Below are 24,607 nucleotides of genomic sequence, written 5' to 3'. Positions count from 1 at the left end.
ATTTATGCAAGGCCTGTGTGTAATTCTACGGCCAATTTACGCCAGGGACAAAACGTCGAGAGCGTCTTGTCATTTTTCTTTTATTCTCAGCAGGGCTCTCTTTTCAGAGCAGAAATGGCATTTTTGCCCTCTCATTTTCTTGACACGCCGACACTTAAGCAAAATGGTATACGCAATCAGATTGGTATCGCCAAAGAAATCTACATAAATTTGACTCTGTGATCTTGAATCTTGAGCAAGCATTCGACCGTTTAAAAAAGGACCAATCACCTCTTCGTTTTATTACCTTTTAAATTGATTTTCCTATAGCATTTCAACAGTCAAAATACTTTTGTTAAAACAACAGTGTTGCATGCTTCTCGATACCGTTTTCTAAGCAATAATTATTTAAAGTCTTGCAAAATGGAAAGCTCTGGCTCTAGCACCAGATAGTTCCTGAATGAAAGAATTTGCTGCTTTTCTATCATGACAAGAATCCTTAAAAACTATTATTTTTGTTGATATTTTATATGCTACAGGCTAAGTTTCCCAATTGGATAATCCAATTTAACAATTTTGGCTGACCAAATCGCCATAAAAATACCCAACCGCATTTCAATTGCAAATTGAAGCAAATCAAGGCTGCTGGCAATATTCAAATTAATTCAACCTCGGGAAAATTACACATCTCTGCGTTAATCAAAAACAGAGGCAAACATCATAGGAGAGAGAGCGAGCGTCTATACATATATATACATAATATTATGTAGTGTGCCTTTATAATATGTTTCGACCTGCTGGCGTGTGGTGTTGTTATTTTTTATTATGTCTTTATTTATGACGGTGATGGAAGGCAAGGGGCTTGTAATAAAAGTGTATATTGGATATTGTGTGTTCAGCTATTTGGCACCTCGCGGAGCGGTCGCGGCCGGCAATCTCTCAACCATAAGGAAAAATATATCTCGTTGTTAAACAGCACGAAAGATCTCTCTCCGGACACAGAATAAAAAATAATATGTTGTGTACGAGAGGCGGAATGAAAAATAGATGATTGCACGCCGTGCCACTCTTAATGTACAATGGCTGCGGTTGCTGGAAAATTTATTCCTCGCCGCGGAGCGGACTGAATCGGCGAGATAGACGCTGCGAGATACATAAGCGCAGCGCCTCCCTCCCTCCCCGCCCACCGCTTTTTATCTTCACCTCAAATCCCTCTTTATAAGGTATGTAACAACTGGATCCAGAATAAAGACATCGAAGCTGTCAGCATTTTTTCTCTCGCCTTCTCGCTCGGCCAGAATGGCCCAAGGCGAATGCACGATCGCTATAAACCATTCTGCGCGGCCCGGCTGGACGTGGTGGATTTCCAGTCGCGCTGCCGCCGCCGCCGAACCCTTTTCCCTGTCCCGCGCGCGCACGCTCAAACCTCTTCGGCCCCTTTGAGCCGCACGCGGCTCATTTGTATCATTTATTCCTTGCAGAGCGTCGGAATTTCTCGTTCGCCTAGGCAGTGCAAATTGCGTGCGATTCCAAAAAAGGCGCCTCAGCCCAATCCGCGAGCAGCTCGCGCGAGCGTCAAGTTTCGCTTCTGAAATGGCTCAATTTACAATGGGCCTTTGTGTTTCTTGCACTGCGTGATTTGCTTATTGCTAATCCTGGCACGGAGCAATGTTCATTGGGACCGACGAACAAGTCAATTAAATCTCACAATTCTCTCCACTCTGAAACACTATAGCCTTTTAGGCTCTCCTGCGCGGCATTTTAACTGTATGTCTTCTTTATATATGCTACAATATCAGTCAAAACATAAAACTTCGTTAATTAAAACGAAATTCTTGCAAGAATAGAAAAACAAAACTTGGCAAAATAAGTTAAAAACGATTAATTACCGGGGTATCCTCTTGAAGTGCTGAACCGCAAAATTAGATTATTATGTATAACACACGGAGCGAGAGAGAGAGAGAGAGAGAGAGAGAGAGAGAGAGAGATTTGGTCAACAAGCAGTCCTTGAGCTCTAGTGTGGAAACTGGCATGGACCAGATATTCCAGATAAGCATGTTCGCTGTCACGACTAACACTCTATTTTTTGTGTTAATCAGTCTTCTTTCGCTATGTGAGCTAAATGAAAAATGCAAATTTTAATTTTATGGGGAACCTTGTGAAAAATATTCAAACATGTGTGCAGCAAGAAACGTAACATATGTGACATATTAAGTAGCTAAAATTCTAAAATTTGGGGCTGTCTATAGATTTTAACAAATAGGTAAACGCCTATCGTGCATATAATAAATTTGTGAATACTGTTCTGATCAAATTTTGCTCGTATCTTGTTTTGTGACATTACAAATCAAGCAATTTTAAGGTTTTTAGTCCTTCCAAAAATATTTTAAAAAGTCATAAAATTTTATTCACTATCCAAACGGTTCTAACATTATGGCTGCTCTGTTTCACGAAAATAAGGTGCTAGCAATATTTGAATCTGAGCTGATCAATAATAATAAGACTTGAAATCGTCTACAAAGCTGGAATAAATTAACAAAGCCTCTAACAAAATAGTGTGAAAGTCTTCAAATAATATTTTTTGTCTGATGACGCATGTATTTTCTTCATTTTAGAAGTGAGAGTCATCCATATCGGGAAAGAAAGCTTTACATTTTGACCCGTGTGTTTATAGTCAACTGATTGTGAGGTCTGGGGGATTTATTTTTTCTTCGATTTTGAGATCCATGTAATTAAACCTACAGTAAATAGACTATTTTCTGAAGAAAAACACCGCTAAACTTGTCTATATAATTTCATAGCCTTATAAAAAGATAAAAATTGGTTAGACAAAAGCAGCCCTGTATTTATATATGCTCACGTGTGTGTACCCTCTGAGCCGGTACCGTGCGTAATTTATCACCTGACAATCGACTTTGGAAAAGCATTATTCGCCTCGCCGCCGCAAAAAGTTATCGCGCTGCGCGATCAAGAAAATAGCGTGAGACCGAAAGTTTATCGGCACCTCTCTCTGCCCGTTTTGCTGGTTTGGTGCCAAATCAGTTTCATTCTTTTTTAGGCAATGCCTGTCTGCTGCTGAAATAATTGTAAATGTCTGCAGACAACTATGTAATAATATTTTTTAAACATAAAATGTCATCAACCGGAATCTGAATGAGATTCCTTTTGTGTGGTTTTAAGCCGGCGACGTCATTTTTTTTATCCCAGCGAGTGATTTTTCTTCAACGCACGCTGCACCTTTTTGCCCCGGCCCATAATAAAGTTGTAATGAAGCCATTCTCATTCCATAATCGTGCCTGTTTCCCAGAATTTTGCGCTACAGTGCTGCACACAGGCCCATTGTTGAGTGGGACATAAAAAGCGACCAGCTTCCTCTCTCCCGACTGTAAAAAGCGACGGTGAAAAGGAGCTACTGAAGAAATTGACAATAACGGCGCAGCAAACAATCTCCCTGTCTGAGAGAAAAAAGGTGCCCCCTGTACAGCAAGGCGATAGATCTCCTCTCAAGGGAGTTATCCACTTTCTCACCATGTAAGCTACACAACAGTGGCTTTTCACCGAGTTATTCCATGAAATTGTCAATTTTTGCTTTGTTAACACCTTCGATTTCTCCTTTCTCACACGTTATACAGTACGTATAATATTTTTCACAAATAATGACTCATGTTTGACTAATATGGTAGTAGCAGGGCAGAAATGTGTTTAACGGTTATCGTAATGTAGATCAATTTACAAAAGCTTAAATGCTTGTTATAATTTTACTAAAAAAATATTTATATTACTGTCATTTGTTAGAGCTATAAAAAATACAAGGCCTCTGAAGTTGTATTCAGTACTTACACAAAGGACAATTAATAATTGATTTTACTCCAGAAATTTATTAGTAATAAATGCGGGATTTATTTTATTAAATCACTGAGTAATTTTAAAATGCTAATCATTTTATCCAAGTTGGCATGTTTAATTTCTTAAAAACATTTTTGAATGAAAATTGGGAAATACCGATAAATTTTTCTTTTTGCCGACGGTTTCAGCCATGACTCTTTGATGAAAGCTCAGTTCTGCTGACGAGGCCAGGAACTGTCAAGAATATGGGTTAAGCTTAAGACCTAACAGAAAAAAAATTGGACATACATCTCCACTTTGGAAATTCGTTACTCAATTTGGAAAATTTTTGTGACAGTCATTAAAATTTCAATAATTTTCTAACAGTAAAATTTATAAATTTTACAACAGCGAAAATTTATTTTGGCGTTCTCATTGTTTGATTACCTTTTGAGTCCGGCAGGGTTAACTGGTAAGGAAGACCAATTCAGGAAACAAAACGTTTACAGCATTGTCGTATAGGTTTATATTTGATGAGGACGAGCTTTAACGCACGTGAAAACTCAAATAATATCTATTTTTTCTATAAACCTTTTTTCAAATGTAAAAGTGTCGCAAGGAGGAACAAAACACAATGAGGGGCACACATCTCTCACAAAAGAAATCGTTTCCTTGAAGCATTATTAACACACCATCTATAAAATGAAATTTAGTTTGATTATACTTTGAGTTACAACATTTTGGGTCCATGCTGCTGCAAATCCGTTTCTAAAGAGCGATCTCCTTTCGCCGTGCGCGTATTATCTCATTGCGATCGGATGTCAGCGCGAGAGCTTGTGTGCGTTTTTCACTATGACAACACGTCGGATGCTTCTCATTGTTTCAGTCTTTATCTCTCTCTGGAGCTCTCTGCGCGCAGCACAGAGATCACTATCCATAAAAACGCTTGCTATATGTGTATATACACACACACACAAATACACTGATGATGCCGCACACGTGGTGGCTGTGATCAATGGGCGAGTGACAGGATGATATCACCCCAAAGGTCAACCCAATCACCGCCGGAGGACCCCACGCATTACGTGTAATTGAGGCACGATCTGCCTGCTTTAGATACCTTTGATAATGAGCATTTCAGAGCGATTTCATCTCGTGCATTATATAATGACAGGCTCCGCTCCTGAAATTTTTTATTTCCTGTTCTTTCTTCTTATCATGTGTATACCGGTGAATTGGAAAATGATTGTGATTAATTGTCATAAAATAACTAATTATTCGAAATAAGTCAGAAAAAAGTTTCATGTTCCGATACATTTCATAATATAACATAAAGTGAATTCCAGGAACAAATTATCGCTATATAGGCAAGAAAGAGATATATGTTGAAATGAATAGCATTTTAATTATCCCGTGTTCAGACTTGTAACATCTCTTTTCAGAGATGATGACTACTTAGCTATAACTAATCAAGAAATATGCAAAATTTCTCAAGTCTGATTGAATATTTTTATTTTTTTTGCTCTTTTTTATCCCTGTCCTCTTGGACCGGGAAGGGCGCGCACTGCACTAGCACGAATGCTGAAACCCGGGTGCCAATAACACCGCGAACGGATAACATGGGCGCACCAGGCCCACTCAAGGGCCACTTGCCTCCGCACCGAGGACTGCATTGAAACGCTAGACATTCGTCCCGTGAAGCCAAATCACGCATGCTGGAAAGGTGCAAACCAGCAAGTAGCGAGTCGGCGCCGCTGCGCCTCCCAGCCCGTTGAGCTATTTGAGCATTTCGAGTCACTAAACTAACCACCTTTTGCCATTTCTGACATTGGGTAGCCAGTATTAGATCTGCGAACTGCTCAAATACCTCTCATTGCTTTGACACTCCTGAGAGAATATTAATCAGAGAAAATGTGTAGGCCAGAGAAAATGTGTAGAAAACTATAGGCAACGATTTCTAAAAAGAGCCCACTAAGTAAGACATCTTGGTATGGGTCCCCTCTGGTGCTCACGCCTGTGGGAATTCTCATTATATACTCACACCCTGATAATCCGGCCCTGTCATGTACACACATGGTCTGAGGAATTTTATTATTTTCTCTCGTTCCTTCAAATACGCACATACCCTCTGTTTGAACCTGAGCTGACCTTCCAACGGTCTGCTTTCCACACATATTCACATTCAAGATTTTCCTGAAAAAATCTTCTTGAATTGCATAAGATCAATTGCAGATTAGAAGAATGACACTAGAGGAGTTTCTCAGATTTTCATCACTTGCTCTCTTTTTGATTTGACTAAAAACTATAGCAACGAGTATCCTGTTATCATTTTCAAAGAGTAGTGATTTTAAATTCATTTTGTGGAATCAATTTTGTTTTGCACTTGAAGCACTGCTGAATTAGGGCTTAGAGCCTGGAACAGCTGGCCATACAATTCAAGAACAAAAACAATTTTGACCATATAGGAACATTTTGTATTTTTTTCTGAACAGTCCAACATCATTATTTATTCTGTATAAATTAATTGTCACATCTTTATTTAGTTTTAACTTAATAGCTGCTCTAGAGACTGATAATCACACGCAAAATATGAAATGAGGCTTTTATTATTACAAAGCACAGCATGACTCCAATAATTTTAATTTAAGTTTTTATTGATTCCAATCATGAACTGTCATCGAAAATAGATGTCGTTTGGAATGCTTTTGTATAGAGCATCGGACATTCCATATGCTGATGCTGCAGACAATGGTGCCATGATTGACATGTTAAGAACAATATTTCTCGCTGAGAGGGCAAAGATAAAAAGGTGCGCACTCAGGTTGTTTCCAAGCGCTCAGAAAACTCGTTTTCTCAATACTCTCTGGCTTGATCTCATTATAAAAGGAATAAAAGTGCACACGGCGGCGTCGGTGTTACAGCATATTATTCAAAATGAATTCATTCTTGCTCTCTCGCGCGCAGTCGTTTCTCAATAGATGTCAATGCCTGCGAAAGACGCACATGTAAAATAAATCGTGTGCTCAGAACAATGAGTCGCTAATAAATGAATGGCTTTTGCCTGCATCAGCCAAGCCCATTTATATATGTATATTCTTCTCTCTCTCCGGCTGAATAAAGCTCTAGCAACACACGCCCGGCTGTCTGCTGTCTATTCATCCATCGATTTCCTCTTTATTCCAATGGTCGAAAAATCTGCACTCGCTCCTGCAATTTAGCATTTCGATTGTGTCCCCGACTGTAGAACATCAGAAGCTGCAAATTTTGTTGCTTTGTTCGCGTGACACGCGCGGTGCTTATCGAATCATGAATTTCGAAGGAAGCGTGTGTCAATAAAGCGCTTTTTGTTTTCGGCGAAATCCTAGCCAGAAGGGGAATTGAATACATTGTGTGCGAAACATTATTTAGCAGTCTAATTGGTCACGTGTGTGTCTTAAATCCGAAATAATGATAATATACAAACCCTTTGCGTGAGAAAAATAGAAAATGTAAATATTGCATTGTAAACGGTCGTATGAATGAAAATATTACATTGTATGAATGTATTTTATATTTTTCTCACACAAAGGGTTTTTATTGTTATTTATTTTAGATTCAAATTTTGGTTTATTACGGATCAGCAGGGCAACTGTGCCCCATACATTCACATCCAGAACATAACAAAAATATAACAAAGCATTTTTTTTGTATTTGATAACAGAGGGAATAGTAAAATCAGTCTATCATATCAGTATTTGGCAAGTATTTTATATACAAGACCTATTTATGATCTATTTTCCAATTTGCCTATTTTCACTTTGGGTTTAAAAACAAACAAAAATTTCGTCATTCCAATTATAGTATATACTCCTTTTGTTTTAATATCTTCAAGTTGATCACGATTTATACAGAAAAATCTTCGTCTGCTTGCATCAGAGATCTATATAGCATAACACCACATATTATATTAATTGATATTTATCGTAAAATTTTCGGTATGCATTTTTTATTGTTTTTCCATTTTGTTATTAAAACCTGCTCTTTGTGAAATCATAAGTTGATGTGCTTGGTGTGACACTAATTGATAGAAAAAAATGTATTCTTTTTCATCGCGATTAGAAAATGGGCCCAAAAAGGTCCAATAATTTTGAGGTTAAAATCAATATAAACCAACCAACCTCTATAGATCTAATTCTGATGGGCCTGACCATTTAGAGGCTTGACAAAAATTTAGAGTGCCGCGTTCCTCCTACTCAGAGTCTGCGATAAGCTTTAGCGGTCGGCTCCAGTGTCACCTCTCTCATATTCGGGCTGGGCTGGACTCGAAATATGGCCTCGACAGTGCCAATTCAAAGAATGCCCAATTAAGGGAATTAACTTCCTTGTTTGGGCAACATTCATTTTTATGAATAATTAAGCTTAATTAACGCAGTATCTTGAGTAATATCTCAATTCCAGCGACTGTCGTCAGCAGAAGAAAAATGATTACCCTCATCGCACAATGATATTAGCCTGAGGAAATAAAATCGGAGGGAGCACCGATAAAAACAGATATTAGTGTTGCGCAGGAAGGTATACGGTCGATTGGTATGCGCGAGAGCTAACTTAATTAAGCGGAGGACGCCTATTAAAGAGCAATAAAAAGATGTGTGTGAGGCAATTACAGCCGCGCGTAATGTAAAAATTACATACGGCATCACGAACGAGCGACGCTGAATTTCTTTATTATGCGCGGCAGGGCAGGCCAGGCCGCGGCTGTACCTGACGGAGTGTGTGTGTGTGTGTGTGTGCGTGCTGTACCCCGCGCTGCAGCCTCCGAGATGCTGGCGGCGGGGAGGGGATGAAGAGATGGCAACGTCCGAGGCGGAGCTTGGCTGCTGTCATGCCTCACAACTCAATTCGGCCGCCGCGCACGGAGCTAGAGCATACGTTGAGCGGCGTTCGTGCGAGGAACAAGTCTACCATCGTTCTCCCTCGCGTGGTGATGTGTCTGCGCTCTTCGCGCCGACTTTGACCCTCCTCGGCCCTTGACCAACGCTAGGTCCAAGGTAAGAGACATACGTAGGGTTGGGGGAGATCTTCGCAGCAGGGCTTAAGGGTTGCTTTCTCTCAAAAGGGTGCCGATCGTGCGTGTCTGCTTGCAAGCGAAAGGGTGGAATTTTTAACCATCGTCAGACACAGAGTAATAATAGTATTGAAAGTTCATTTTTAAATATTATAATCAGTGAAAGAGACATTATTTAAATTTAATACTTCGATTTTTTAGAGCAGGGATTCAAACACAATTTTGTATAATTTTCTCTAATGTATACGGCCTCGCCAGGAGTCAATAAAGATTATAATAATAATTACTTTGTTAAAATACACTCTGAAAGATTGAAGAATTGGTCTAATTTCTGTAAAGTGATTCAAAGAGAATTAGAATAGAGTGGGACATTAGAAAATTTGTCGGAAGGGTGAGTGATTTAGGACACAAGGATGAGCATTCAATAATATCAGCATCGAACTATCCTCATTACAAATAACAGATGTGATTTGATCCTAAATTCACAATAATATTAGTTTCATCATTTTATGTTGTTGAATTTCGGAAACTGCTATTCGTTTATTTTCTCATTTTTACCGTGTTTTTACTGCATAAATCCGTCAGCTTGGTATTTAACAAATTTGATCCTGAATTAGAAAGCTACAAATATTCAAATTTTCATTTTCCCTTTTTGATCTAATTTAAATGTGTTTGAAAATAAAGGATAAACAGTACCAACAAAATAAGCAGCCCAAAGCTTGTTTGCAAATTACTTATAAGACGAGGGTTGATTCCCAGAGTAAATAATATTATTTCAACAATAGAATTCAAAACATTTTCCCCATTATTCTCATGTTTGTGTCTATGTCATGTTTGTGTGCGTTCAACTTTGGTCCAGGCGAGTCGGATTGTATTTATATACAAAGCCAGTCGGGAAGATCATTAAAATTCCAGAGATTCTTCTTTTGAAAATTCTCCCGGGGAAGCTTTGGAAGCGCGGAAAGTGGCTTGGCGTATTGAGACATTACCGGCGCTGCACGACAGGTTTATGACGCCTGTGCACGGCTCTCGTACACACATGGAAATGTTTGCGCTGTACTTACAAACGGAGGTGGTACGTGACTCTCGATTTAATGACCTCTACTCGCATAAGACGTATCGGTAACCATTATTTAATTGCTGCCTTCATTGTTCGGGGAAGCAGAAATTATTGAGAGACGAAAAAATAACTGTTATTTCGCGCGCCGGCCGTTTGCATGCGGTGCGCGCGCGTTTTTTTGCCGTATTTTGAAACTGGATACTAAGAAAAACAACTCATCGTTTGTCCGACCATGGGCCACGCAGGCTTTATTTTCTGGTGAGTGAGTGAGCGAGCGAGCGAGCGAGTGCCTGGTCGCCCACCACCTGTGGCATCGCCGCACTGCCAAAGGCTTTTATCTATATATAATCAGAGCATTTCCCGGCAGCATTTTCATTCACATCCAGCAAAAAAGGACCTGTAGACTTGGAAATTTCAGTCTTCTCTTATTTCATGGTCTTGCTCACGAAAACAAACAACAGAATTTTTACAATCAATGAAATTGTGATCCAAAAAATACTCTTCCAATTTTAATCTCATGTCACCAAGTAAACTCTGAAGTCAACAATTTTTCCTGGAAAATCAATTAAAATGTAAAAATTATAAACAACCGTCCAAAAAGTCAACTTTAGAGTGGGAAAAATATTGTTTTAAGCAAAAGGGTTCAAAAATAGGTTTTAGCAGTATTAGCGAGTTCATTTCTGAGTCTTGTTTATACTCAATAAAGTCCATAAATTGGGGAAGATCGGAATTCATAAAATCTAAAAACTAACACCTAAATAATTGGTTACATATATCTCTATTTTAATTGGCTATGAAGGGAAATAAATTGGAAAATTTAATTCACAATTTTTCCTAAAAGGGGCTCACTATATATATATTTATTTTTTAAATGTTGTTCTTCTAAAAAAATGTTGAAATTGCAGTATTTGTGTGCATTGAGTTTGGAATCGTTAGTCAAGTAAATAAGGCTGCAGTACATTTTAATTCGCGCAGCTGGACGGCATAGTGATGCCTGGCTCTGATTATGGAACCGCGCGCGATTCACAAAGCTGGTTTGTCCCCCGTGTGGATTTATGGCGTTTGTTTTATGTGCGATATTTATCTTATTTTGCGAAACGCCGAGGTAAAATATTTAATTTATATCCACTGCTGGTGTTAAGGACGCGCGTGAGATTTAAAACTGGATAAATCATGCATCATGGACGAGAGGCTTAATTTCGCGCAATTCGAGATTATTACATGCTGCGTCTTTAACTGTCATTCCTTGTGATTATTGCGTTCCTCTCGTGTGTAGGGGATAATCTTGGCAATATTTATGCCTCGAAAAGTTGCTGCAGAATATTGTGCTAAAAGTTTTGTTTAAAAAGTAACACATTTGTCGGTCTGCGGAATTTTATAATTATTCCTCCCAGCATTAAAAAATAAGTCTTTTTTTTCAGTGTCATATTTTGATTGAAAACAGTCATTATTTCACACTCTAATACTGCTGCTACTAGTGAGCAAATATTCTGCCACATCTCTGAATACCGAATTAATTGAGCATGGTCCATACCTTAGCTAAATTAAATATAATCATAATTTGTGTTTATAAGTTCATGTTTTGCTTTTTTCATAAATGGTGAGCTCTTAAAAAATATTCAACTAGATATTTGTTGAAACGTCTTGTCTCGAGCTAAAACTCGTATGCAAATGCTGCATAAACCATATTTATCTTGTTCTAAGAATTGCTCTTATGTTTCCACTGCTGCAAAAGGAGGCAGAAAAAAGAGACTTAATGTTTCTGATTCAAAATTTTATACGCTGCTGCGTATACGCGCTAAAAGACGGCGTGCAGAGTATCATATCAGGCAATCTGATCGTCGTATAACTGCGAGCTAGAGAGCATTAAAAAAGCAACATCTTTTGGCTCACACGTCCTCCCCATCCCCTTGCTGCTGGGGCTATAAAAAACAACGAAGCGCTCTGCTTTTCTCAAGCTGCTCTCTTGGAACCAGCACAATCTCGTGTTACATGTGCATCTGCATCACGTTGTTCTGCTGCAGTGCCCATTTGATTTTAAGGCTGCTCCAGCATATGGTCTCGGATGACAGCAGCCATAAGGGCGCTCTCTCAGCACGACTCTTGCTCTAAAAATCTAATGCACATATGATTTATTTTTCGACTAAGTTTTTCTCTTCTATGAGAATTTACATTTCTGCTATACCAATATTAATATCGTATTTTTAAACAATTATTTAATTCTTATTTCAGAAATTTTCATGTTTACCGTGCCTAAATAGAAAATTTAATAAACACTGCATTCACTATTGCTATCCTAACAAGCTTTGTCACCAAATTTTTTGTGTATATTATAAAAAGAATAAAATCTTCTACAAACGTCATCAGTGATAAGGGTTGCGCGTCTCTTGATAATTTACGAGCAGCGGAGATAATTGATGAAGCTCCTCTGCGTGTCTGGCTGCTTTCATCCACGAAGGGTATGTCGGGTGTTGTCTTGATAAAAGCGTATGAAAAGGGTTCTTTTTCTAATGAAGTCGTCCGACCCCTGCAGTGCCCAAAAAGCTAATTCACCTCCAGACGATTAGTGCTCTGATATTTGTTTGATGCCGGCCGGTGTTATCAGAAGACGGAATCGGAGTTTCTCTCTCAACTTCTCAAGGAGAGAAATTGGGCTTTTAAAGCAGAGCCTGGGCGTGCTCGGTTTCATCATGAGATTCGGTACTTATGTCTCGGCTATATACATACATAGACGATGGAGTATGCGGTTCTGATTCGGTTGAGCGCAGTATTGGAATTCCTCTTACATGATTTGTATGTCGGCCAGATGTAACAGCTTATACAATTACCAGCAAATTTATTAAGAAATTTATTTTGGTAATTAAAATAGATACAGCTATCATGTCTATATAGATGTGAAAATAAGACGTTTTTCGGAAATCAGAAGACTATTTTTAACCTGTTATATGGTACAAAAATAGACGGTTTCTGAGCCGATTTAAACGGTTTTATTGATACATAATTAAAACGATTTTCGGCAACAATTTTTCATTTTTTCTGATGTTCTTGTCATTTTTTGACGAGCAGGAATGCTCCAAAAGCACGAAAAAAACTCACGATATAAAATATACATTGTTGAGCTAAATTAACAGTATACATATATCATTTAAAAATTCAAGATAGTATGTAGCAAATATTTTAAAATATAACTTTAATATTAAACTTTTTTCATTTAAAGTTGGGAACAATGTTCACGGGGTAGTTATAGGACGGTTGAAGGGACGTATCTGATCAATTGGGACCCATCCAACCCACAAAGAAAGCATATATGATTTGTATAAATCTCTTTGCATGAAAAAATTCCTTTAAAAATTAAAACTGGCGAAAATTTCTGCTCGCGTAGCAAAATCATACAATTATTTGCAGATTTTGAGTCAATCTAGACGGGTTTAGACTGTTTTATATGCTTTAGACGGCTTTAGATGATTTTCAATTTGGTTCAAATTGCTTAAAATTGCATATGATTCGTGCTCATTGGGTCGCGCAACGATTGGAAGCTCAAAATTTCACAGCCCAAATTATGTCTAAAATTCTGTCAGATAATAGTGAAGAAAATAATATAGATAAGTGTGCTGGTTAAATATTCGAGCTCCAATTTATAAAGATCACTGGCATGCATCTCCGGTGTGACAAGTTAATCCAAAAATTTGTTTCATTTCCTTGTTATTAATATGTTAAAAACTTGATGAGAGGAAAATAGAAAAATAAAGATTAAAATTCAAACAAAACCATTCATCCTGCAACTTATAAAAATTAACTCATTTTCCTTATCTTTTTTACAGATGAAACTGTGGTTTACCAGCCTGGTTTCAATCCTCCTCCTGCAATTGGTGTCTGGAAGACGTCATCCTGAGCTTAACAGCAGCTCGAGCTTTCTTGAAGAGAAGCCACATCGAATATCGTGCGACGCAGCGCACCAATTGTGCATGTATCGCGAGGGTTGTGGCGTTGCGCTTCAAAACTACATGTGGAGGTGCGCTAGCTATCTGAACGGCCAGGACAGATTGGATTACTGTCCGATGGCTTGCCACGAAACCCTCATAGCGCTAACATCCACCGAGCAGGGAAAACACATGATGGACGTGAGTATACTCCTGAATTTTTACTTTTATTTGGTGATTTAAGATTTTATCAGTTTTGTTTACAACCAAAAAACTATAAGTGCAACAAATTGGAATTTTTAACCGATAGGAACAATAATTATTTTAATTTTGCTTAACAAAATGGATCCTTTGATTTTAAAATTACTTTTTGTTCCTCAGAAACAATTTTAAGATTAAAAAATCTGCTTGCTTTCAATTTGATTGACGAAATCTCGCCAATTTTCCGAGGAATAATTAAGATACAAAATGTGCCTAATTACTGGCACGTCTAAACGGAGCTCTTGCGTCAAACCTTTTACGTTTTATGGCACTTAAACAGCAATCGGGAAGTGATTTTCCTTTGAATTGCACGTCACACTAAACCTCCGGAGAGCATTAATTGTAAAAACACATATATCAATTAGGTTTGTGCTATTTCGCAGCACGGAATGATTTAATATACACAAAACCATGCTCTCTCTTTTCGAAGAAGAATATATATATATTTAATTCCGTTCGGCAGCACAATTGACTCCTCTGCGCTCTGAGTCTTCGCCTTGCGTGAGTTTGTGCGAGTTTCCCCGGCTGCTTTTTACGCAAACTGCTTAATTGACGTTTACCTGGAATGGCAACCACTTTTTGGTTATGAGCCCAAATATCGTCATATAAAAATAAGTGTATGGCCTCAGGTCGGGAATGCTTTTAACGTTTGCTCGCGAATTGATGGCGAAGTTAGATTATTTGCTCGGCTCATGCAGTGGCAGCAAAACACACGTTTTTATGTGACTCAAAGAGCAAATTACTTTGCAGCTCAAGATGAGGAAAATCCGTGCTTAGAAGAATTGGATCACAGCAACATTGTTACAAAATAGTAATTTTGCATCAACATTCACGATTAAATGAGGCAAATATTCTAAATTCATAAAAAGACCAATCAGATGAATTTAACCGATATAGAGTTCACATTCCTTGCTAAAATTTTATTTCACATAATTTACCTCGCCTTCTTAAATGAGTTTAATCGTTCCCACAGGAAAAATTGGCCCGATTTCTCATTCTTTTGTGATTCACAAGTAGACACCTGATACGGCTCTAGACTCACAATCGGTCCAAATCTTTTCATCCCGCATTCAGTTGGCGGAAGAAAGGAATAAATTCGCGTGGCTTTCAATGCAAATTCGCTGGGCGTATTAAGTGAGACGTGCCATGTTGGCCTGAAAAAGACAAGGCACACCTGCTTCCAGCGCGCACAGATCGAGAACAAAAAGCGGACCTTTTCTCTGCGCAGAGCTCAATTTGTGCTCCAGAAGAAACGGAGCAAAATCCCATAAGCTCTACATATTGTGCACGAGAGCCCCCCGCGTTTGCAGCAAATCTGCGCCATTCGATTCGCGCTGTTGCTGATTGTGGCCACTTTTGTCCAGGCAGGCCAGGCTCCCGGTCTTTCTCGGCTGAAACCCAATACACTCTAGCTGCGCGTTCGGTCTCCGTGCATCTGCAATCCACCGGCAAAGGATTATAAAGCGGAGAGAGATCGGCGCGCTGGAGCAGAGTGATTTTTCAGCTCCAAGAGCTGCGTGCGGTGTTGAGTTACACATGTAGTGCCCAGAACAAATCTCCGCGGCAACTAGCATGCACAAACACACAGCGATGACCTTTGTTTCGCAATGCAAAACAGCCAGCAGCAGCATCTTTTATTTCTCCCTCTTGCTGCGCCTCGTTGCGGTGCGGAATCTCGCATTGTTTGCTTTGCTCCCAAGACCCCTCTTATTAATTTGCTTAGAAGAATGTTTAATACACGCCATTAGATAAGTATTTGAACGTAAATTTTGTGGTGGCACAGTTACAAAATCCCGAGCTAAGGCTGAGTGGTGAATAAATTTTCGCAATGAGCACGAATAATTCATATCGTTGCTTCTATTTTATAGCATTTTAATGTGAGCCTCAAGGAAAAAGTTTTGCTAGAATATTTAGCTCGTTTTTCATCGTGAAACTCATTAGACTAAAAGTCTAATTCCGCAGAATTTCAATTCAGTTTATATTTCTCCATCACATTATGTAAACCTTGCAAATCATGCATGATTCAGTGAAATAAATTAAATTTAAATACTAAGAATATTTTTGTCCATTTTGAAATTCGAGTTTGAAATAAGTTTAATTTACTGCTTCTCTAAACACACCCCACACTAGATTCACAACATTTAACATCACAAATATTTTAAAAGTATATTTTGAAAACTGGGAACTCGATATGAAAATGAATCTGAAACAATTCTGATCTCGCCTTTATCATTTCTCGTTGTTCTGCGCACTTTCCGATGCATCTAAATATATATTTTAAGTTGCAAAAATTCCAGAAATGAGATTGAGCAACAGTTTTAAATGTATGCTATACAGGGTTCTCCTGGGAAACGCAGCCTTCTGCTTTTCTTCTGCACAATTTTCATTTTGTTTTCGACAAGATTGACTTGAGAATAAATTTTTGATTTGGGTTTTACCGCAAATGACATTATATCAAGTCGAGAAATTCTCACAGTGAAATGCGCTAAACTTTATTCTTCTCACACGACTGTCAATTCGCAGCATCTCTCTTCATAATTAGCAATTTCCTGTAGCGCGCACGAGCAGCGCAATTACAAAGGCCAGCGCGTCGCGTCCAATCCACCCATCTTCGCCGCGGCTGTTTATAATGTACACGGCACCGCTCGGCGAATGAAGAGATTAATGAATAAACATGAGCGGACACACCTCCTCAATAACAAAATAAATTACACTCGGTCACAATCAACGGCTTTTACTTAGTTGCTTTTTCGGCGCTGGCGCGACGCGACTTGGAAAGACAATCGGATCCGAGAGGCAGGGGCGAGTGTGCGCGATTAGAGTGCACGCTCCATTGTCTCCCCACGAACAGACTGAATTTCAGATGAAGAGAGACAAAGCTGAGAGTAATTCGATCGAGTATGCTGTCCTCACAGCGCCGAGTGCGACGCCAAACTATTTTTAGGCGCCTGCTCGTCCCACGAGAAGAGAATTAGAAACATCTCCTCCTCTCTCGAGACACTCGCTATAGGAGCCGTTCGTGATGAAAGAAAATAAAAAGGAAAAAACGCGCGCGGTGGCAGTGACGCCAGCGGGACGAACCGTCGGCTATTAAGGGAGTGTTGAGGATTGAGAGGAGCTGCTTTTTGATCAGCGGTGCGAAATTAAACCATTTAATGTTGCGAGCAGCGACTTTTTCTCGCCGGCTGCGATAAGCCATCTAAGGCGAGCGCAACATCGGAGCCAGCTTTTCGAGTGTCGGTTTCGATTGCGTCTCGCACCATTGACTCTCGGCTCCAACCAGGGCCTTTTCGGCGACAGTTGTTTCGCGTGCCTCGCATGCACCCATATATAATGTGTGTCAAGCGCCAAAGGCGAGCGGCGAACAAATTGCGCCGAATTTTATCAGAAACTGTCGGTGACCCATCACCTCAACATCGGCGTGAACCACTGGGCTCAAAGCCATTTCTCAAATGCGAAAAAATACAATAATATAATGAAACGAATAGGTGAATCAAGCAACTTGCTAATACTCGATATCACTCACCAAATTCAAATGCAACAAATGGAGGAACCGGTCATTCCTAAAAGTTCAATTCGTATAGTTTACCCGAAAAAAAATTGGATTTGGAACTAGTTTGGACGAATCGGGAACTGTCCGAAGGAATGTAATTGATAAAAAACGGAGTGTGCCCCGAAAAACGTTACAAATTGTTTCGATGTATAGATTTTCATTTTAAAATTGAAATACACCATATATTTGTATAATAATAAGTGTTCAATTGAATGTTTCAGTGCAAGTGCTCAGATGAGAAGTGCGAACGGCAGTTGCGACGGGCGCAAATTTGCCGGCCGCTGGTTGAAGAGGCGATTCGCAAGGACTCCGTCGTCTCTTGCAGCATAGCCACGTTGATATGCCAAGCCGACACCTTGTGCTCGAGGGCCCTGGGCTTCTATGAGACCAACTGCAAGAGCATAGTGCACGGCAAGAAGTGCACCGAGAGGTGCAACAACTCACTCTCCATCCTCATGCGGCAAGTAATGGCGTCCAAATTGGAAAATTGCGTGTGCGATGGCAACGAAAAATATGATTGTCTAACCGTGCGGTCCAACATCGCGCGTTTGTGTCTGCACCAGCTGCCGACCACCCCGCTGCCGCCTCCAAACATGAACACCAACGAGGTGTTTTCGGCGGCGGCCACCCCCACTACCCCCTGCTGGACGATCGCAGCTGTTGTTGTGCTCGGACACTACTTGCTGTCTCTAGTCACCCGCGAATCGTGACCCTGATTGGTGAGTCTAACTCTTTTAATTATTTGTTTACGTTTGCCTCAGTCAAAACAATATTTTGTTTCACTGTAATGAAATTCAAATTAAATTTATATAAACAGAATAAAAAATGGATAACATTTTTAAAAGAAGGTATCTGATACAGTTGAAATAAAGAATCAAGAAGCTGAATTTTTTTTATAAAAATATTTTAATGGATGGACTACCGCGGAATCATAAAAAATTAAAACCTCGAAGAAGCCGTAAAAAAAATAAATCGTGAGCAGCATCCTACGTGAGTTATTTCAACTTTTTCATGCCTTTTAACTAAGAAAAATATTCGGACAAATTGTTAAAATACCCATTTTTTATTTTAAAATAACTGGCTTTGAAAAAGAAACCTCAGATTGAGTCGAGTGGGTTTTACACATATTTATAACATGCTGTTTAGAACTAAGAGCGCAACTAAAATGTTTCCTGAACAGACTTAAACTTAGCGATTTTTCTTGTCGCTGAATTCTTTCGAGGCGTGAAGACAAACCTCCTCTTTGGCGCCGGTTCAAATTCCTACGAATCACTTAGCAGAGTGACTAAAAGACAGCTAAAACACGCGACCAGTTTAGCTATTCTTTCGGCCTACGCGTCAAAATAAACGCGCGGAGCAAAGTGGCGTGTGTTCGCGCGCGCTCAACGGGTGCACGTGGCTGTGTTTGCACAGGGATAATGTTTAGTTTCTATATGAGGCAGATGCTCTTCAACAAGTGCCGACAGAGTCAATATTGACAAAGGCTCTTTAATTGTATTCCCCAGCCTCGCCAAGGTAGAAAGGGTGTCGATAATGCTCTTGTTGGAAATGCATATCTTTTCGCGTTTAACTTTTATAATGGATTGACCAAATCATGTCGACCCTTTTCAAAGGTGTCTCTCTAAACTAACAGGACACACAAAATATCGTTCGAAATGATATGTTTCCTTTGTGTGACATTTTAACGCTGAAAATGACTTTATGGAAGGTGTCAATCCTAATGGAAGAGAAAGGAATTTTCCGGAATTTTCAACTGTCACCCCTATTCTTGGCCAAATTTTAAGAAACCTAGAAAAATCATGCAATTGCACAAACCATTTCTTTAGAAGGATTGAAGTTTAAATTAAAGCTAAATTAAAACTTTTTGTGGATCATTTTTACGGAAATGGATGCAAATTTTGTGCGGTTTATGGTGAGCACTTTTTTCATTACAAGGGGGACCCCATATTTAGGCAGATTAGATTTCAACAAGAGGAATCGAAATATTGTGCCATGAAAACATGGTCGAGCACTTTATTTTTTTTATAATATTGCCTAAATGTAAGTTTTATTGTTGCTTATCACTGATGATAAGTTCGAGTAAAATCAAATTTACTTTGATAATTTCTTTAGACTGTTAATATCGTTCAGATAGGTGTTCAAAACATCAGTTTCCACTTGATCTAAAAATTATTTTTTAATTATTGCTGGTAAAGTTGTCTACCAAAACGTACCAACATTCATTCTAGTATTTGAATTTCAGAAGAAATCAATTATACCTTTATGCTGATAATATGAAATACGAAGTATGTTCCATAAATGAGAAACAAACTAAAACGCTCTACAAACAAATATTAAAGCAACGTCAAAACTAAATAGAGTGAGAACAACAAATCTTTACTCGTATTTTTCGTGTCGCCTTAACAAAATTACGAGCGACTCATTACCCTCAGCCCTCGTTGCGTTAGTTTAATGCATAGAGACTGAAAAATCGTTGTCTGCTTGTTGTGGCTAATGAAGTACGAGTCTATCAACAAAAGCGACCAGCCTATTTTGCCCGAGATCAAGTCATTATTTCGTCCGTACAGGCAAACCAGTTAGTTTTTAATAAATACATCAGCGCAGCCTGGAGAGCGAACCTTAGCGAGCGAGGGAACAACCCGCAGGTGGTGTGGCCCTCGCTCTGCCTCACCTGAGAGCCGACAACACTGCTTACATACAACTAAAACTGAGGCTGCTGCTCCTCGGGTTCCTTTTCATTCCTTGTCAGTTGCACTGCACTTGACGCACAAGAGTTCTAATAATGCTGGAAACAAAAGCGGAAAAACTGCTACAAATGCACGCAGGACCACTTGAAAATTTCAAGATTTCGGCACAAAATTTGGTGATCTTGCAAACGATTTTAGTATTTGGGAAATAAATACATTCCTTTAGAAGTGTCTAGGAGAATAATTTAAATGGTTGCTGACTTTTGATATTTAAAATTCTAATTTTAGCCACAAAGGGAATTTTGGAACATAAGCTTAGGCCGTTTAAGGAAAATAAAATCTCAATATGGAATGAGATATTTTTCAAAGATCGTATACGGTAAGGAAATTAATTTATAGTCCGAAAATTTGATAGACAACTTTTTGAACTATTCATATGATAAACTTAGTGCAGTTGAAATACCTCTTTGGAGACGAAATAGATTTAAGAATTTCTGCCGCATACTTCAAATAATTTGAAAAATATTTAAAGCATCACTTAATTTTCTTCATCCAAATGCTTGCCTTGCAACCTCCATACAATTTGGCCAAGTTTTAATGCATTATTTATTTCTATGGCAGGCAGATGCACCTCAGGCATCTGCAGAACCCATAATCGTTTTCTCGATTAATGTGTTGAGACTCCCTATGCTTGGTCGGGAAGGCTTTTCCTTCCGCCGTCCCTGCTGGATACTTCCACCTTGCGAACAAAGTAAAATAATGCTGTTGGCACACAAGGCCGCGCGCAGCTACGCATTCATCCATACCTTATATAATGAAACTCCCACAAAACCCACAGAGACATTTGTATTCCCAACACCTGGTTCCTCTCGTCTCCGGCACTGGATGCTGTTTTTCTTTCTTTCTGTGGAGTATTTTTATTATTATTAGCATCAGACCAACGTGGCGCACAAAAAGCGAAATCGGTTGCATCATGTGCATGCGACGGAATGAAACCAACGGATGAGATGACGACGTTGAAATCACGTCGCCTCGTATATCTCTCGACTGTCAAATGCCTTATAAGTTGATCCATGCACGTGAGGGATATACAGAATTATTCTCCTCCAGTCGATGCTGGTAATAAAATAATCTTTTTCGAATAGAATAGACGTCTTGCGGGTGGTATACAAAATGATGATTGAACTCGGAGCAGCAGGGGGCGCGGCCAGACTATATAACTTTTATCGCCTTTTACAAAGAGTAAATAATATCATTTCTCTGAATGGCCATTAAATCATATCGTCGTATCCTCCAATTTACTTCGTAGGTCATGTCTGCTGCGTGTAAAGGATATTCGTAGACATCTGTGTTTTATTTTGCTTCCAATCATTTCAAGATAAAATATGTGTGATCCAAAATTGGTACTCGTAATTATAAGTATTTGTGGGTATGTGGAAGCGGTGACATAAATGCGTCTTTCTCATTGTTGTAATTCGTCTTTTATTCATGTCTCGTGGTTTAGTAATTAAGATCAAGATCAGGATCAGGACCGAGATCAGGACTGTGAAATTACATCGATAATCAAAAATCACAAATACAATAAATGATCATAACAATTAAAATATCACTTTCAAATACAAACAATTATGACACTTCCCGTAGTTCGGGTCTAATTGGAAATCGTTTTTATGGAATTTTCTCGCACCAAATCTCATCCTAGCCAGAGAGAAAATATTGTGTTGCGACTGCTTTGGTGCGAGGCTTAAGGTGCAGTGGGGGAGAAGGTGCAGTGGGGGAGAAGGTGCAGTAAAAGGGTGCACTGCTTGTCGCACACGTTTGTACTGCCACCTGGCGATACAGGTTAAATGCAAAATAGTTATTAGGACAGTAATGGCGAGAAGGCGCCACATATTGAAAAGGTTCGTTTAGCAAATTAAAAAAGTTTGTTTCCCTCCTTGTTGGTTTCCTTCATGTGGGTACTTATACGAAACTCAATGAGCAACAAAAAATTTATTTTGTTTTCCCCATTCAATCTAAACGGTTTGAAAAATTGAAACATTTGACCAATTTTTACAAATTTATTTTGCACAATCGAAGGATCCAAAACAGCAGCGTGCTAAACTGTTTACAATTCAGCGAACGAAAATTCAGGATTCCAACCATGTATTTTCCACAACCGCAAATTATAAAATTAGATTTTATCGCAGCCGCTTTCTGCTGCTTCCATTCGTCTTATATCCAAACCCGCATAATCTCGCGATTCATCAAAACAGAATTCGCATCAACAAACACAGCGCGTGCGTCACGAATACGAAAATTGATTCCATACGGCCGTCTCTGAATCGAAAGAGAGACGGAGATTGACCGCGGGTCATCTGTCCATGCGATGTCAATTGGCTGGCAGCGAGATACATTTAGCAATTTGTTACTCATCTGCTCTGCATCTCCGCACTGATAAGCTCGTCCGACGGAAGCAATTTGTATTAGCTTAATAAAGCACACACTCATAATAAGAGAACACGTGCTGCATTTATTTATGTTTTTTCGCGTCCGCTCCGCTTTTATTTCAAGGAGAGAGACGTGCGAATTGATTTATTGGTACATCGAATGTCCGTTGGATTAGTTGCACGGAGAATGGCAATAAAATTCACGATTCGTTATATAGCGCGCGATGTTGCAATAAAAACGGGAGTTTAACAATTTGTCTTAGTGGCGCCACTAAATTTAGGACCTTTTTGATGCTGATCGAGGCCAAATGTTTGTATGCAAATTGGCAATTGGCCGAGTCGTAAAACTAAAACTTCAGCCAATTAGTGACGTTCAAAGAGATGCTTTCTTTGTTATTTTTACCAAACGCTCCCCGCATTGGAAGCACCGCATAAATTGAAAAATTAACACGACTAAAGTTATTCAATAAAATCAAAGCCCAGTTTTTACGATTTTCGCTGCATCAATATCATAAAAACTAATGTGAACTGCGATTTTCGTTTCAGATGGTGCGGTGTTAGTGGCCTTTTTCAACCTACCTCGTCCCTTGATCATACTCTGACGCCCCTTGTTCTCGCCCAAATGAAAGCAGCATCATGGCACAAAGCAGACAACAACAAAACAACGTCAAGACCAAAAATGTCCCTTTGGTGTCATTTCCTCTGCGGCTCTTTCGCCAATTTAACTCAGGACCCTCTTGACTAGTTGATCCCATAGTCGACCTTTCAGCCACTTTCCTCCTTAACTTATAATTGTGATATGTATTGCGCATCAGCGAATGCATCGAATCTATAATTCGATCTGTAATGAAAATCCAATTATTTGCAAGAGTGATTTGTGCTGATATTTTATTGTTTTGTTGTGAACAGAATTTTTTATCGTATATTGAATAAGTTAAAATGAGTGTACATGAGTGTGACTACGTATTATTGAGTGCGAATTTTAATTTATTTCCGAATACATGTCCTGTGCGTGCAGTGAAAAGGCAAACGCAACAATCTTAGTACAAAGTAGCCGTTAGTGTAACACTGCATAATTTTGAAACCGACGCTCAAAAATCAGTAACATATATATTAAATAACTTATTTCCAAAGCCAGACCTGAATATACTCAAAAGCAAATCTATATACACAAGGAAATTCACCTTGTGGATTGATTTGGTGAATTATTACTGGTGTTCAGTGACGTTAAGTGCCAATGAGTGTGAGTTTTGATGAATATATTTCAATTGATATAATTGTAAATAATTAATAAATTGTACTATCAACAAGTGAATTTTAAATATTTTTATACGCCGTACTTGGAGATGAATAAAAACTGATTATGATATTGTGGACAAAAGAAATCCAAAGCTGTTTTATAATTGATTTTCAAACCAAATTATTCTTCCGGACATCCTTTAAGCTAACTTCTTTAATACGCTCTACTAGTTTCGGCTTGTATACCCAAAGCCCAATTTAGGATTATATATGAAGCAAAGGAACTCTTAAGGATTATTCTATAAAAAAAGTTTGAGTTTGATTATTTTATACAGGGACTGATCTGAATTTGAAGATCTTTCTGGTCAGAAACATATCTTGCACGCCTCTCTTTCCAGATACAAGCTTTCTCTAAATGTGATATTGGATGTGTCGCTTTCAAAAGACCCCATCTGCAGATAATTACTGGTAACAATGCTTTCACCGCTGCTCTGTTAATTTATTCTTCTCTGCTGCCCGACCTCTCGCAGAATCCACTTCCCAGAAGCTGCTGGCGCCGGTTCAGGAGGTTCGAGAGGTCAACGCGCGCGAACGGGCCGCATTGATTGTC

General features: G+C 39.0%; 1 protein-coding gene across 1 annotated transcript; it reads left to right on the top strand.

Annotated features, from left to right (window-relative positions):
• Window positions 1-8,669: 8,669 nt before the first annotated feature.
• On the top strand, window positions 8,670-24,143 carry LOC135936303 (growth arrest-specific protein 1-like). The gene is made up of 4 exons (XM_065479064.1): window positions 8,670-8,831; window positions 13,730-14,029; window positions 17,864-18,361; window positions 23,305-24,143. Exons 2-3 carry the CDS (start codon window positions 13,730-13,732, stop codon window positions 18,350-18,352), a joined length of 789 nt encoding a protein of 262 aa, XP_065335136.1. The 5' UTR covers window positions 8,670-8,831; the 3' UTR covers window positions 18,353-18,361; window positions 23,305-24,143.
• Window positions 24,144-24,607: the final 464 nt, after the last annotated feature.

This window comes from Cloeon dipterum, chromosome 2 (assembly GCF_949628265.1).
Source record: "Cloeon dipterum chromosome 2, ieCloDipt1.1, whole genome shotgun sequence".
Taxonomy (NCBI): domain Eukaryota; kingdom Metazoa; phylum Arthropoda; class Insecta; order Ephemeroptera; family Baetidae; genus Cloeon; species Cloeon dipterum.
Note: the sequence above shows the minus strand (reverse complement) of the source record. Positions and strands in the feature narration are given on the sequence as shown.